The 14,829-nt window shown below is 41.0% G+C and overlaps 1 protein-coding gene and 1 pseudogene across 1 annotated transcript; one reads left to right on the forward strand and one right to left on the reverse strand.

Annotated features, from left to right (window-relative positions):
• The first annotated feature begins 459 nt into the window (after positions 1-459).
• On the forward strand, positions 460-3,299 carry LOC110058692 (beta-3 adrenergic receptor-like; annotated as a pseudogene).
• A 262-nt stretch (positions 3,300-3,561) lies between these two features.
• LOC110058693 (polycomb complex protein BMI-1-like) lies at positions 3,562-11,931 on the reverse strand. Its single transcript, XM_020765350.2, has 10 exons — positions 11,864-11,931; positions 9,722-9,927; positions 9,009-9,105; positions 7,793-7,848; positions 7,302-7,364; positions 6,985-7,078; positions 6,442-6,469; positions 5,614-5,712; positions 4,885-4,968; positions 3,562-4,514 (listed from the first exon to the last, which is right to left on the reverse strand). The coding sequence occupies exons 2-10, from the start codon at positions 9,828-9,830 to the stop codon at positions 4,197-4,199; spliced, it is 948 nt and encodes a 315-aa protein (XP_020621009.2). The 5' UTR covers positions 9,831-9,927; positions 11,864-11,931; the 3' UTR covers positions 3,562-4,196.
• Between the last annotated feature and the right edge of the window lie 2,898 nt (positions 11,932-14,829).

The following is a 14,829-nucleotide window of genomic DNA, read 5'->3' on the forward strand; positions in this document are numbered from 1 at the left end:
CATGGAACATGTCAAACACGCTTTCTACGCGTACACACGAAGTGGCTTGTCCTGGCTTCACATTCCTGCAGTATGTCCCCTAGTATCTGCTGACCTTGATAGTCGTCTGGCGAGAAAACCTAGCTAGAAAACAGAACAACTAAATCTACCTGCTGTGATAGATTTTTTTCAGAGTTAAATAAATTAGTAAGAGCTTGAATGAAAAAAATAAAGAAAATAATCCTTGTCAGCGATTTGAAGATTGACCGCCTTTTGCACTTCTGAATTGTGCAATAAACATTGTTATACCTCCCAACTCAAATGCCTATTCCGACTGAAATAGGTGTCACGTATTATGGGTCAAAACTCGCATGTGACTCACACTCGCGCCTCTTTCGCACTCGACTCGCATGTGATCAGGTCGTGCGCATTTTTGTGTGTTAGCCGGCGTCAAGTTAACAAATTCATGCGTCTGTCCTGTTATTGATCACGAATTTCGTCATAGCATTGTCAAAATAGCTCTGGATTTGACGAAATTCGTGTTTAATAACCGGACAGACACATGGAAAGCTGACATCAATTTGTTTTTTTACAACAAAAAGGCAGAAAGGACAAAATTAAGTGAAAACGCGAGAAATTCATGTGTCTGTTCGCTTAGTGACAATGAATTTGCCATTGAGCGCGCGAAAATTTCTGCAATTATTGTAAAACAAATTTTTTCGCAGTTTGTTTTACTGTTTATTTAGGGGTATAAGAAAACACTTAGGGTTAGGGTTAGGTGAAACAGGGAGTTTTGTTTCCCCTTAATCATCAATGAGGACCTCAGGGAAACAAAACTGACTCATTGTTTCCCTTAGGGCCAGTCATTAAATGCTTATTTTTTGACTCAAATACGTTTTCCGATTGGAGAAGAACGTGTCACGTGTCGTGGGTCAAAACCCACTAACTCCCTAGGGCGAACAAAACTCACTTACTCCCTAAGAAAACATCTTGAACTTTCGACTCGCACGTGATCTGGTCGTGCTCCTTGAAAACTGCGGCAAATTTGTGAGCCAGCCCGCTTCAAGCAAACGATTTCTTCGATTTTTGTTCAGTTTGACTCTTTGATCCTCAAACCGTTGACACGCTATAAATCTGTAATGTTTCGTTCTGTGGGCTAAATCCTCGTTTTTTAGAACCAGGTGAAAATCAGCACTAAACCGAGGGTGAACAGGACAATAAATTAGCACATCAGAATCTAACTTTCAACCCGAACTGAACCGGACGAATGACCGTACCCCTGATTGGTTCAAAAATCGAGATTCCATTGTTATGTGGTTTAAAGATTGGTTCTGTATGTGAGTGCATAGTTTCAGAGATTTCATCACCGAATCGTGCAATAAGTCTGACATGGCTAACCTTTTACTTTTTGCGAGTCGTCAATCATTTCACTTTCAAAACAAAATTCTTCGCCATGATTTTTTTTGTCTCGCGAGTGTGACAAATCACGGCTTTCAAATACCGAACAATGCTTCATTAGGTGAAAGAAAATTTCATTGTGTCGGCGTGTACAGTTTTCCAGCTTTTACTCACGTGCAAGGAATTTTCAAAGAGCACGTGCAGAAGAACGTGCTATGGAGGCAAAATTAGCTCAGAGAAAATCATTATTTCTAAATTTCCGTAGTATTTCTAAATTCCCGTTGTATTTAATGAAATCTCGCTTATACTGCTTTTTTTCCCCTCTGCTGAGGCAATTTCTGGAGAATTCTGCTGTAATAACCCAAATATACTTTACGGTCCGGATGTAAGTTTTCTATTATCTGTCGGCATTCGCTTCCTTTATAAATTACTTTTAGAACTGTCGGTGTTCGTAGCAGATTAAACTTAAGACTTACTGCTAGAGCATCGAATAATTTGGTATCTCGAGTGCGGCGATTTTTTTTTTTCCTTTTCTTCGACGGTTATGTAACATACTGAACAATAGTGTTTAGAATATGCGGCGTTGTTCATCATTGCTTTCAAAACGTCGTGGAGTGCAAAGTGCTGAAAGTGCCGATCTTCGAGACTAGAACAAACATCTTGACATCGCTTGCTACTGGTTTAACTGCACCTCAGTGGAAATGTCTGGAACTCTCACCAACCACTCAAGCTCCGAACATCCTGCCAAAGACGACTTTCACTTGGTTACTTCAACATGGCCTGCAAGCGCTGTAATTATAACAGCCGTACTCCTGATCATCGTCGACGTAGCAACAATTATAGGAAACGCTTTTGTGATCGGGGCACTGGCAAAGATTAATGCACTGAAAACTATGGCCAACAACCAAGCTGTCATTTCATTAGCCGTGGCAGATCTCTTGGTGGGCTTGCTGGTTATGCCATGCGCCATTGACAGTGTCGTAGCAGGAAAATGGCGGTGTGGACATCTTTGGGGAAAGGTGAACGCTTTTGGAAACTTTTCCTTCTGTATTTCGTCCATAACGCACCTAGCTTTATTATCCGTTGACCGCTACATTGCAATATCTTGTCCGCTATATATGATAGTTACCAAGAAAAGGGTTCGAGCAATTTGCCTAATTTTGTGGATATACTCCACTGCATGGGCCCTGCCGCCGTTGTTTGGCGTCACTTCGTACAAGTGCTTTATTCCTTACCTCGGAAAATGTCTCGAGGAAGACTGGCTGTGCAGCGAAGGCGCCGTGTTGTTCACTGCCTCAGTTGTGTCCAGCACATACGGAGTGGCAGTTTTAGTGATGTTCTTCGCCTACGCCAGGATTTACGTCGAGATTTCTAAACAGGCCAAAAGATTGTCTTTCATAGTGAAACAACTGAGAGCGAATAGCAACTCAGGAGTGATTATAAGAACACACGCTTCAGCTAAAAGGGAGCTCTGACAGTATTCATTGTTATTGGGTCGTACGTTGCTTGTTGGTCGCCATTTTGTCTTCTTTTGTTTGCGCAAATGGCCCATGGCAAAACCACAGGTGGACCAACTGCAGATATAATAACCATGTTCATTGGCTTCGCCAACAGTGCCAGTAATCCAATCATATACAGCATTAGATACAGGGTGTTTCGAGAAACTGTAAAACGAATGTTTGTCAGGAAAAGATATCGTATCCAGAGTTCCTTCAGCAAGTAAAAAGATGACATTGGTGTAAATATCCTGTTTTTCTTTTTCAAGTCCTATTTCTTTGCAGCACTATAAACATTTTCAATTATCTTATTACTGTTTGCACGAAACAGCCTATCGGTTATTTTATTCTGTCTTATTTTTTGGCACGTGCATGTTGGTTATTAGATAGAGAGGTTGAATAGTAAGACAGTGACACAACTCAGAACAGGCGTGATTGGTGTTCGATCAGTTAAGTTCGATTGATCCCGATTGAGTTCGATTTGGTTCGATTAGTAACGTCGGGCAAAACTCAAGTTTTCGAAATCCCAGGAAGGTCTGGAAATAAAGCACCGCCCTGCGACGAGAATCCGAGCGGCTTTCGACACGTTTGCATTCTCCACGAGAACATCCACGCAACGCGCGTGGTACCATTATCCGCTAAAGGACTGGGTTCTATATATCCAAAAATAACTTGATTACGTTGGAAGTGCGGCCGGAAGAGGGGATGAACTCTCTTACCTTTTATGATATTTTATACTCTCATGTTATTATCTAATAACTCCTCTGTACAGCCACGACATACGGCCAGCTCATCATGACTACTTGCAGATTAGTCACATGAGAAAATGTTTATATTAACTTAACATAAGCTCACATAAATATCAGTGGTTAAGAACAATGCTTTCTTTTTTTGTTTATAAATATATAAATAGATAATTTTTCATGAGATACGGTACGTCCCCAGTTCCACTTTCCCGTGTCTTTGCCACCTCACATGTACAGCTCACGTTGTTTTTACAACACTCGCTCTAAGATCACGCGATCTGTTCTCGAAGGTTTATGAGCACGAATTTAGAGTTGGTGACAGACTTCTGAGTATGCAAATGGGGGAAAAATCGACTTCTGAACTTCTCAATATGTAATGTTCATGAGGTTGTCTTGACAAGTGAACAATCGGATACGAGGATAATGGGACCGTATTCTTTCATGTTACCGCATCGGAGAGACAATCTCACTCGTTATGTAGCTTTCTTGATGCGCTTGGGAACACCTTTGTTTAGGAATTGGAACACGTCTCGCCTTTTCCCACCTCTTAAGAACACATAGCAGCCAATCTGTTGTTTCACAAAAGCTCCTGTTCGCAGGGATCCAGTTCAAAACTTGGAGGAGTCTCTGGAAATGTGAGAGAAATATCACAGTTTTGAAAGTGCTGTTCGCCGGTTGACGCCACGCACTCTGGCAGCTCGGCTAGTTTTTGTTTCTCTTCCATACCAGATGGTTCAGTTTTTATCACCGTATAACTGTCTTTTCCTTTCGTTTCGCTATGTTCTTTTTCACACGTTTTAAATTTTTTTCGTGGTTCTTCCTTCACACTCTCTGAGCTTCGTTTTGTATCTTCGCGGCATGTGTCCAAGAAAGAGTACTGCAAATCTAGAAAGGACTGCAACAGAGTTGGAAATTATTTCAGTTAACTACCAGGAAAAAAAAAAATGGAGGTTGTGGAGCAGTTTTAGTTGAGCGTCATTAACTAACCTAAAGCAATCGCACTGACCAATCACAGCAAACATAAAGGACGCAACGAACCAATGAGCGCACGAAGCAAATGCAAGCAACCAGCGTCAAACGCGGGAAAAGGCACGTGACCAAAGCGAGGTTGGGTTTGATCTTGTAACTGATGGGTTGAGTGGGAAGGGCGAGTTTTTAACCAAACACAGAGCTTCGTACAGCAGAGCTAAACCAATTACGGATTACTCTCAATAAAATCCGCTCTCTTTTAATATATATGCAAAAACAGGTTGAACCAATCTTACTTTCGAGTACAGTCCGTATATCTGTGAGACTTCTTTCATCGTAAGTGAGTCGTCGAGGAGTTCGTCAGAGCGTACGAGTTCGGCCTGAAAAAATTTCCAAAAATTGATTCATGTTATAAACAAAATACAACACAGCTGAAAAGTGTTTATTTCAATTTGAACTAGAATATCTTCTACTGGCAACAAATAAATACTGGGACCTACGAAATGAAAACAAAAAATCGCAGTACTGAAGAGCTTATTAATCATTCAACTGGCAAATTTCCTCCAAAAATACAGTTTTTCACCGTTAACTCAGTTGTTTTGGCTGCCACGACCCTGAATTGGCCTCCACCAAATTTCGTACCGAGGAGCAAGATATCCCTGAGGATTGGGTATCAAAATCTACAATGTTTTACTTTGGAGCTACGTCAGAATGCCGTTGATATCCAAAACGGACAGCGATGCGGATGGATCTATCCTAGCTCTGTTATCTGCTAATCAACAATATCTATTGACGCCTGAATTGATGACGTCACAAGTGGCACAAAGTGCATGACCCCGCATAGTACGAAAACGTACGATTGGCACTTAAAGTGTTAATCATTAGATATCAATCGGTCTTTCGTTCGTTTGCTCGTCGTTCGTTCGCTCGTCGTTTGGTCGTTCGTTCGGTCGGTCGGTCGGTTCGTCTAGGTCTGTCTGCAAATCGGTTAACCAGTAAGGACGGAATAATTAGCCGTGTTTTACCTGATGTGTATTAGGAATGGCAAACTTCATGACAAGGAATTTCTTCAACACATTAACAGTCACTGCAGACGGACATCTGAGATAACGGGTCGGGAAGATCTGAACAGAAAAAGAGTGTGACACTGATCCAGTCTTTTCGGCTATGCCATCTCAAAACAATTTATTAACCCGAGAGGACCCCTAGGGAAAGAAGTGTATTTACAAAAAATGGAGAAACGGTAGCCTCGATTTCCGAATACGTTTTGTTTTTTGAGAAACACTTTTAATACAGTCGAACTTCTCCGCAACGGACACCTTGGGAACAGAGAAAAGTGGCCGCTGTAGAGAGATGGTCGTTATGGGGAGGCAGGGTACAACATGAAGCTGCTTTTTTTTACAGGGCTGCAACATTTTTATCGTCACAAAATGCTTATTGTAGCATGTATATGCAGACGTAACACCTCCAAAATATGTCAATAAGACAGAAACCAAACAAAAACAGGGAGACCAACGACGCGCGGTATGGATCAAGTCTCGTGACCTTTTACAGCAAAAAATGTGGTTTAGCATACACTCAGGCTGTTCATCAGTCGTTGATTTACTGGCCGCTGTCGAGAGGCTATTTGGCAGTTACCGTTGTGGAGAGGTGGCCGTTGTAGAGGGATTGAAATGAGGATGAAAGTATCGACCATCCGCCGGGACCAAAAAAGGTGGCCGTTATAGAGACGTGGCCGAAATGGAGGTTCGACTGTGGTTCTAGCTAAGTCACTTTTTCACAAAAAAGTCACCTCAGTTACATTTTCAAATGAACTGGTTTGGCAAACCAACCTTAGCATTAAGAATACAAACCTGACGTTCATTCCAGTTTCTTTTCCTCCTAAAATCATACAATGAAACAGTAACTTATAACACAGGAATACACCAGCTGAAGTGCGTTTTGTTAACCAACACCTTTTGTTAGTCGTGACCAGGGAGAAAGGGGAACTCCCACACCCCACGTTCCGAGAGACATTTTGAATATTTCTGCTCCCCCCTGGATCGTGACACTAGCTTCATCGCAGAGTCATACCAGAGCATTAAACTAGCCGGTACACATTTATACACCTGGGTGGAGAGAGGGACTGTGGGAGTGAAGTGTCTTGTGCCCAAGAACACAACACAATGTCCACGGCCAGGGCTCAAACCTGGACCACTTGATCAGGAGTCCAGCGCACTAACCATGAAGCCAAGGCGTCTCAGTCATACAAATTCTTACATACCACACAGATGTCCTCCTGATATGTCAGTTTACTCGGCAAAATCAATAAAATAGTGTCTGAGGAAATGCCGGCTTCAGTTTTACCAGCGTAGACAAAAGGCGAATGGAACTGAAATAAGACAGACTGTGCTGACCTGTAATATTCCAACGTGATAAATATTGGATCTTCCATCTCCACCTCGGCGCTGTCTCTCTTTTGTGTCTCAGCCTTCACTGTTTCAGTTTCATCTGTGAGATTCAAAGCGTGAACAATGTCAAACAATTTCGGTATTTTTGGCGTCTTAACCAAAGAGAACGATTTTTCTTACACGATACGTTCTACAATGTACATGGTTTTACAACCTCCGTGTTGCATGGGCAGTCGGTCGATAACTGACTTATTAACCACTCAGTTAAATTCGGGCTTAGACGTACTTTTGAATTTCAGTTACGAACTCCAAAACATTCTTACCTATGTTTGTAGGGTTTTCTTTTTCTGACGTTTCTTCGAATTCCTTTCGGCGACTGAGTTCGTCTGAAATTGAACAAAGCAGACACTTGTAAATATAGTTACTCTGCCGGCGAGACAGAGGTTCACTTCGCTTTCAAAAGGAAATTTCTGCCCCGCAGGGTATTATATTTAATATGATCATTCACTGGGAATCAATCCGCGTTACGTGTCTTTGTTTAGTTGATCAATACCGAGTAAAGACAAAACGTGTATTTTTGATCGCTACGAAATAATATTATCTTTTTTTTCTCACTGTGTTAAACTCGTATGATATTGTACGTCAACTTCACATCTCATTTGCTAAAAGCAAGTCAAACTGTAGACTGTAGACTAGGCCGGCACATCCACGGAGTGTCAGTACGAGCACTGTTTCCACTCTTTCTTGTCTTCTCCGATGTCTGTCTTCTCACTGGGACAGTTATTGCAGTTTTTTTTCTTGTTATATAACTTACCGTATACTAAACCTGGAACAAGTTTGTTGACGATATCTTGAAGAGGCCGGTCAGGTCTGCAAGGGCGTGTTGAGAGAGAAAAGGGGAATTTTGTATTATGAATCACAAATTGAGAGCAAGTTTAGTCGCACCGTAGATATTCAATTGGTAAATAGACTCAGGCCCCGTCCACACTATACGCCGAAGGAATTTACAAACGCAACAACCACCGGCCATTTTGGATTTGTGTTTGAGGAAAACTCTGTCAGGGAAGTCACGTGATTATCGTGACGCCATCATTTCGAAAAGCTCCGTTTTTGAAATGTTCTTCCTCCACACGAAAACGAAAAGCCGCCGTTTTCAGATTTCTCCGGTTTGAAGAGTGCTTTCGAAAAGTGTTCTCGAGAAGCTCCGTTTTCGTGACGGATTAGTGTGGACGGTAGGTCTAACCGTAGAAATAAAGACGCGAGCTTGGGTACAGTAAGGTGTACGACAGAAGGCTTACTAACGGGAGAAGTTATTTAGGCTTAAATTATGTGGGAAAGTAAATTTCCAGCATGAAATTTATGTGTTAGATTTGGGGGTCTCTCTCAGGGTTGAAGAAGTTTATCATATTTGGAAGTATATTTGGCGGTAAGATATTTACGATTGAGATTTTGGGGCCTCTCGGGGGTGTTGAGGAAGTTTGTTACTGGAAATTGACGACTTTATGTAACTCGTTGTTATTGTTACAAGTATTTCGCGAGAAAACGACCGATAACAAAATTTATTATCCAACTGCAGCGAATACCGTCCAAATAACAGTACAAATATACAGTGATATTGTACAGTAGAAAACCTGTTTGCCGTATTTGTACCGTAGAAAACCTATTTGCAGTACAGGTCGGCGCGCGCACGCATAACTGTCACACTCTCCCTCTTTCAATGATAAATTTATTGACTACAGCAGTTGGATAATAAATCTCTTATTAGATGTTTTTGGTGTGTAGTATCGCTGTATATTTTCACTCGTTGTTTGTATTTTGACGAGCCCGTACGGCACAACTCGTAAAAATATACAGCGATATACTACACACAAAAACATCTAATAAGATATATATATTCACAATTGTTTCAACAATATTTGAATAGACATATGAGCAGTTTCTTTCAAATTTGCATACATTTCTAGTAGTGTTGTATGAAAGAGGAACAAAAGCGACTCTTAAATGAGGAGTTATTTCTTTAGAACACTCACCTAATATGCAGCAGGGGTTTAGTCTTGTGTACTTCAACATCACAAACAGGGCAGTGATAAGATGTTTGAAGATACTTCACAATACAGCTACGACAAACTAAATCGAAAAAGAGAACATGCGATTACGCGCCATTATAAGTGTAAGCAATTGTAAACAAAGTTGCTCCGGCTTTCAAAGATTAAAGAATCCATTTGATCTGTTGAGAGACTTAGACAAGGGAAAAATTACATAACGCTTGATTCTCCGAATCAAAAACTATTTACAACAAATCAAAAACCACCGGAAAGTTTGAGAAATTACGCAACTGTAAATCGCACACAGTCATGTTACCGAAGGATCTGTATTCAGGTTCTACCAATAACCATTTTAAATCCAGTCTGAGTAAGTACAGTGAACAGATATCCAACAGTTGGAATTATATATATCTAACAATGATAATCATAATACCTTATTTATGTCTTTAACGCCGAACTCTGTTTTATCAGCCATTAAAACGGCTTGAATTGCTTGCGGTGAAAACTTACTTTCAAGATAACTTTACGAGAAGCGAAGTCATTGTCTGTTTACACGTTAAACGATTCCTCTTCGTTAATTTCGCTGGCCCGAGACAAGGTGAAGCCAGTTCGAAACCAGTTCGAGAACACAATAAGTCGTCAACGCACAAGCGATTTGAAGTCCATATGCTGTAAATAAAAGTACAACTTCTACTTACAAGAATGTAGGCATTCGATAATCGTCGTAGCGTCTACAAGGTACCCAGCACATAATGCACACATAATGTGAGGATTCAACTCCTCAAGAGGCATCCGGAGAAGTGACATGTTAGCGAGAGCAACGCTGAGTTGCGCGCTCGGCTCCAACGAGGAAATTGACGACTTCCGGGGTTGCTCTCTCTCACGCTATGCTTGAAGCGGAAAGCTGAAAACAGATGCAAATTGTCAGCGAGGACAGTTTTCAAACGTCTTGGAAATTATGCAAATAGTGGATTGGTTTGACTAGCCGATAATGCTATCCGATGAACTTGAAATTTTACTTGCAAAACGCGTTTTCTAGATATCGATTCCACATTACTCTCAGTCACGGATTAAAATTTCTGCGAATGGTTGCAATTTTCCACTTTGCATGAATTCTAATATTTTATTGTCAGAGAACAATTTTAATGATAACTTTTTTTATCTGAGACAAGAAACATCGTCTGGCCTAGGGGAACAAAATCTCGTGAATTCCAACTTAACGCATAGATATAAACATTCACTTTCTACTTTCATGAAACGGTGTCGCTAGTTCAAAAGGTTTCTTTTGTTTTGTTGAAATGTTCGATGCTCTGATATGGTCAGTTCTGGTTACGATTTTGAGCAAGGGTAAAGAACCCGACTGCGAGTGAGTATCACCCAAGCCGATTGGCGAAAATAACCAAAATGAGAAAAAGAGGCAAATGATTTAAGCGTTGAAAAGTACCAGATATAAGTCCGCTAACATTAGAGGTATTTGACAAGTGAAAGCACTGCTGTACTGCTTAAAGCCTACAGTGACACTCGCGAAAGCAGTCAGATTAAAAATTGAATCAAAACTGCCTAAGGAAGAAATTAAGGGTCTTTATGAAGACTTGTCCATTTCTTTCCTGGTTTCACCGTCTTTACGGCTCTGGGTATCAAAGAAGGGGTTCCCCAGCGGACAGTTTGGCCCAGTACGTTGTGGTGTTATCTAGACAACTACGTACATTTACTTACTTTTTCCTTTATAAGCTTCAGGTTTAATTTTTATTCGTGGACGACAAATCTAGAAACACGTGGGCAACGAATATACTAAACATTACCGCAAGCTGTTGTCACACAGACTGTTTGGTTCGATGCTTTGATTCAATCCTTTTCGGACTTTGCACGGCATATGTGAAAAAATAAATTTCCTTTTCTATCTTGACCTCACAAATTTACAAGGACAACATCGGCATTTATTAAACGAAATATTAAAGCAACGTTGGAATTACGACTTGTTTATGTTTGTCGCGCTTGGCGAGATTTTGACAATCCATTGTAACCCGCTGTATAACTCAAAATTACGGCTTGAGGAAACTTTTTGGTATAATACTGAAATAACGATTTTTGACCTTCCTACGGCCAGTGAAAACGTACTCTGAACAAATTGCGATAACAGCTGAAGAATTTTCTAGAGCTACGAAGCAAAGATTTCATTCCTTTCTTCGATAAATACGATATCGGTATTTTACTTAATATATTATAATTTGATGTCCAATTCTTTAGAGATCATGTTTAATTTTGGCACGAGGCGAACCTTCCGTGATTTAAGACTTAAATTTTCTGTTACAACAAGTTATATTCTATTGAACAGTTTGAAGAAAGAGGAAATGTGTAACCCCGTTTGGAAAGATGAATTCGAAAAATGTACTGATAAGTCCAAATACTTGTTATGTAAGTCATGTAGAAATGTTGTGTAACGAAAATTTTGAAATCGGCCGAACGCACACGGCACCGGTTGTTTAATTGTTTCACAAGATCTGTTGACTCTATTTTCACAGAAAATTGATCAGAAAATCAGAAAACCCAGAGAAGATCTGTAAGGTTACCTGAGCCAGACAAACATGTAACACGTCTGCTATGTAAATTTATCACAATAAAACTCTCGGGCGATATGCTTAAATGGTCACGTTTGGCAGTTAATAAGCCTCTGAAAATATGTACGATGTTATCCTAATTCCGCGGAAAATTCAAACGAAACGCTACGACGAAATTCGCCGCAAACTCAGAGCCATCGTTTGTCTGTGACAAAACAAGTTTGTTATCTAACGAATAGCAACAAATCAACGCTAAATAAATCTACGATACGGGCGAATTACCTCATATTCCAGATGACATTCACTCTCTGAAACACATCGTCCGAAGAGATTTTCACGTTGTCTATTATTCAATGTACTGGTCACGTGACTCCAGCCCCAGTTTCCCTCGAGGCCAAAACAAAGGAAAATGACCGCTTAAATATAATGTTTGCTGAAGTTACCTGGCACAAAATTAAAACCCTAAACCAACAACAACAACAACAACAAAAATAAATTAATAGGTTCTAGGGAAAGGATATTAATTGCGTTCCTTTCAAACTCAAATGCCACTCTGCTTTTAGCCTGCGATCACACGATTCTTTCTCGGCGAACTGTTTTTTCCCTCCAACCGTTCGCCGAAACTTCTGATCGCAGTTTACTCTGTTTCATGATAACTTGCCCGTAAATTAATTTACAGGAAACAAATATATTTTTTGGCTTCAAATGAGATAATGATTTATCGATCGGATCATCAGCGTTCATTTGGAACTTTAGAAATGTTTTTCTGCGTGTTTGTTTAATCAAAAGTACATCGCTCAGAGAAGAAGGGAATGTGAATGCACTAGGCCAATATCCAGCCATCTTGACCGAACAAGCTTGGTCAATAAAGTATTTATTCAGTACGGAAAAAAGAGCACTATTTTAATGCGAGACACAGCGAGTAGTCCCGAGCGGGCAAGATGGCGCCTCTTGGGCAGCCAATCTCACTGCAGGATTCGGTTCATCCTGCCCGCTCACGGAGCTAGCCATGTAATAAATGTATGTAATACGACGGAGAAAACATGAAGAAAGAACCGGGGGGGGGGGGAGGGGAAATTCCCATATTGAGGTTCCCTATATATGGCTGCGCCCAAGAGAGGTCCTTTGACTTCTCAGGGCTTAAGATTGGTTTTCAATTGCGACGCAAGCACAAGCGCAAGCAAAAACGCAAGTAATAGGGATGACCCGAGTGGAAACGAAATTGGACGCAGACACAAGCACAAGCAAAATCATCCGAACCGCCATTTTGGAAAACTGTTTAGGCGCGAGGTATTCTGGATCCAGTGTTTTCATTGACCAAACATAACCACGCGTGGTAAATATCCTTTGGCTTGTGTTATGCCTGAGCGCTATTTCGTTTTCACTTGTTGCAGCGCAAACGCAAGCATAAGCGCCAGCACAAGAAAGAGGAAACATTTTGAACCCTGTGCTTGCGCTTGTGCTTATCCCTGCGTCAAGGTCGTTTTCACGGTGAAATATGAATTATTGTGCCTCAGTTTGTCCTTGTGTTGCGCTTGTGCTTGCGTCGCTAGTGAAAACCAGGCTATAGGGCCTGATTACATGGCGAATTTAAGCCCGGGCTGAAATTTCAGCCCGGCTTCTGAAACAAATTCTCATGAAATCAAATTGGCGATTACATGGAAAAGGATTCAGCCCAGGCCGCAATTCAGCCCAGGCAAACGGGCGAAAAAGTCTGAAAAAATCCCATGTAATCGAAACGGAATTTGAGCCCGGGCTGAAAAGCAGGAAGTAAGATGGCTGCCGCTACTAAATAGAAGCGATCTCAGTGGAACAAAGGCGATAAAATAGAGAATCTCTCTAATTTTAAAGCTTAGATGGAATATAAAAACATCGAGACAAGGTTAAACAGCACGAGGCTGTCAAGGAAGCCATGAACTCGGCAAGCTTGATGAGGACATATTTTCTTTTTATGCAAATACGTCTTTCTGGCTAAGAGACAGGTTTCGTTTCAGTTCCATCATCATTGTAGGGTGTTACTATCCCAAAAGTTAAAAATTGAGCGCCAACAAAAGGTCAAACTAGGAGAGAAGCAATGCGCCTATTTTCACGATTCGTGTTCTCGGCGCCATTTTGATTTTCTGGAGACTTTTCGCACACAATTTCATACTTGGCGCCAAGGCTAATATTTCAGCCTGGGCTGAAATTCGTTATGTAATCACAACAAAATATCAGCTCCCCTAGCCGGGCTGAAATTTCAGCCCGGGCTGAAATTCGCCATGTAATCAGGCCCTTAGTGACAGACCGGAAACTTTGATGTATAAATTCACCAATACTGTTGTTCCCGGCATTCTCTCTTTCCACTCAGTAATGCTGTTTATCGTAATTTGCAGACGGAACACGCGGTAGGTTGCGTCTGTGATCTAGGCTATTAATTGTGAGCAAATACGTGAAACTAAAACAGTCCAAAACAGAGCGCCTCAGTCGTAGCCTCATCACCTGTTAATCCCTGAAAAATGTTTTTTTCCGCGTCACTGGACTGACCCAGCTAGATTTTGTTTCAATGAGTTAGCATGTTCATATGTAACCGCAAGTGACTCTGACCTGCCTAAATCAGTCTCAAACGCGAGAGAAATTTGAAAACGCACCAGTCATCCATCATTTTGAATTTGTGTTTTAGGAAAACTAGGTCAGGAAAATCATTATCCCGACCTCGTCATTTTTGAAAAGCTCCCTTTTCAAAATGTTTCCCATCCGCAATAAAACGCAAAGCCGGCGTTTTCAAACTCTTCCGGTTTGAAGAGCGTTTTCGAAAAGCTCCGTTAGCGTGACGGATTGGTGTGGACGGTAGGCTTAGCCATAGAAATAAAGCTGCGTTTTTCAGTTTCTCAGGCGTAGTCAGTGTGGACGTAAAACATTTAATGCGTTTCCAGAGTGAAACCTCCGATTTCAAATTCCTCCAACGAAAAGTGGACAGGGCCTTGTATGTCAGCCCGTTTTAATCCAGAGCTCTACTCAGCATGGAATTCCGCCGTTGGTAAACACAAAAATCTTCCCCTTAAAATCCATTTCGTTTCGGGTTTCTGCAAAAATTTCTTTTGGAAAATTAAATAAATTACACAATATCAAGGTGGGCTTTGTAGAGCGGTTTTCATTTGATTGTCGAATCAACAAACTGACATCAGTTTTTCATGCGTCTGTCCTGTTATTGATCATGAATTTCGTCATAACATTGCCAAAGTAGTCCGACTGACGCATCGCATAAATTA

The sequence above is a fragment of the Orbicella faveolata genome, unplaced genomic scaffold (genome assembly GCF_042242905.1).
Source record: "Orbicella faveolata isolate gen_17 unplaced genomic scaffold, um_ofav_v1 contig_13, whole genome shotgun sequence".
Lineage (NCBI taxonomy): Eukaryota > Metazoa > Cnidaria > Anthozoa > Scleractinia > Merulinidae > Orbicella > Orbicella faveolata.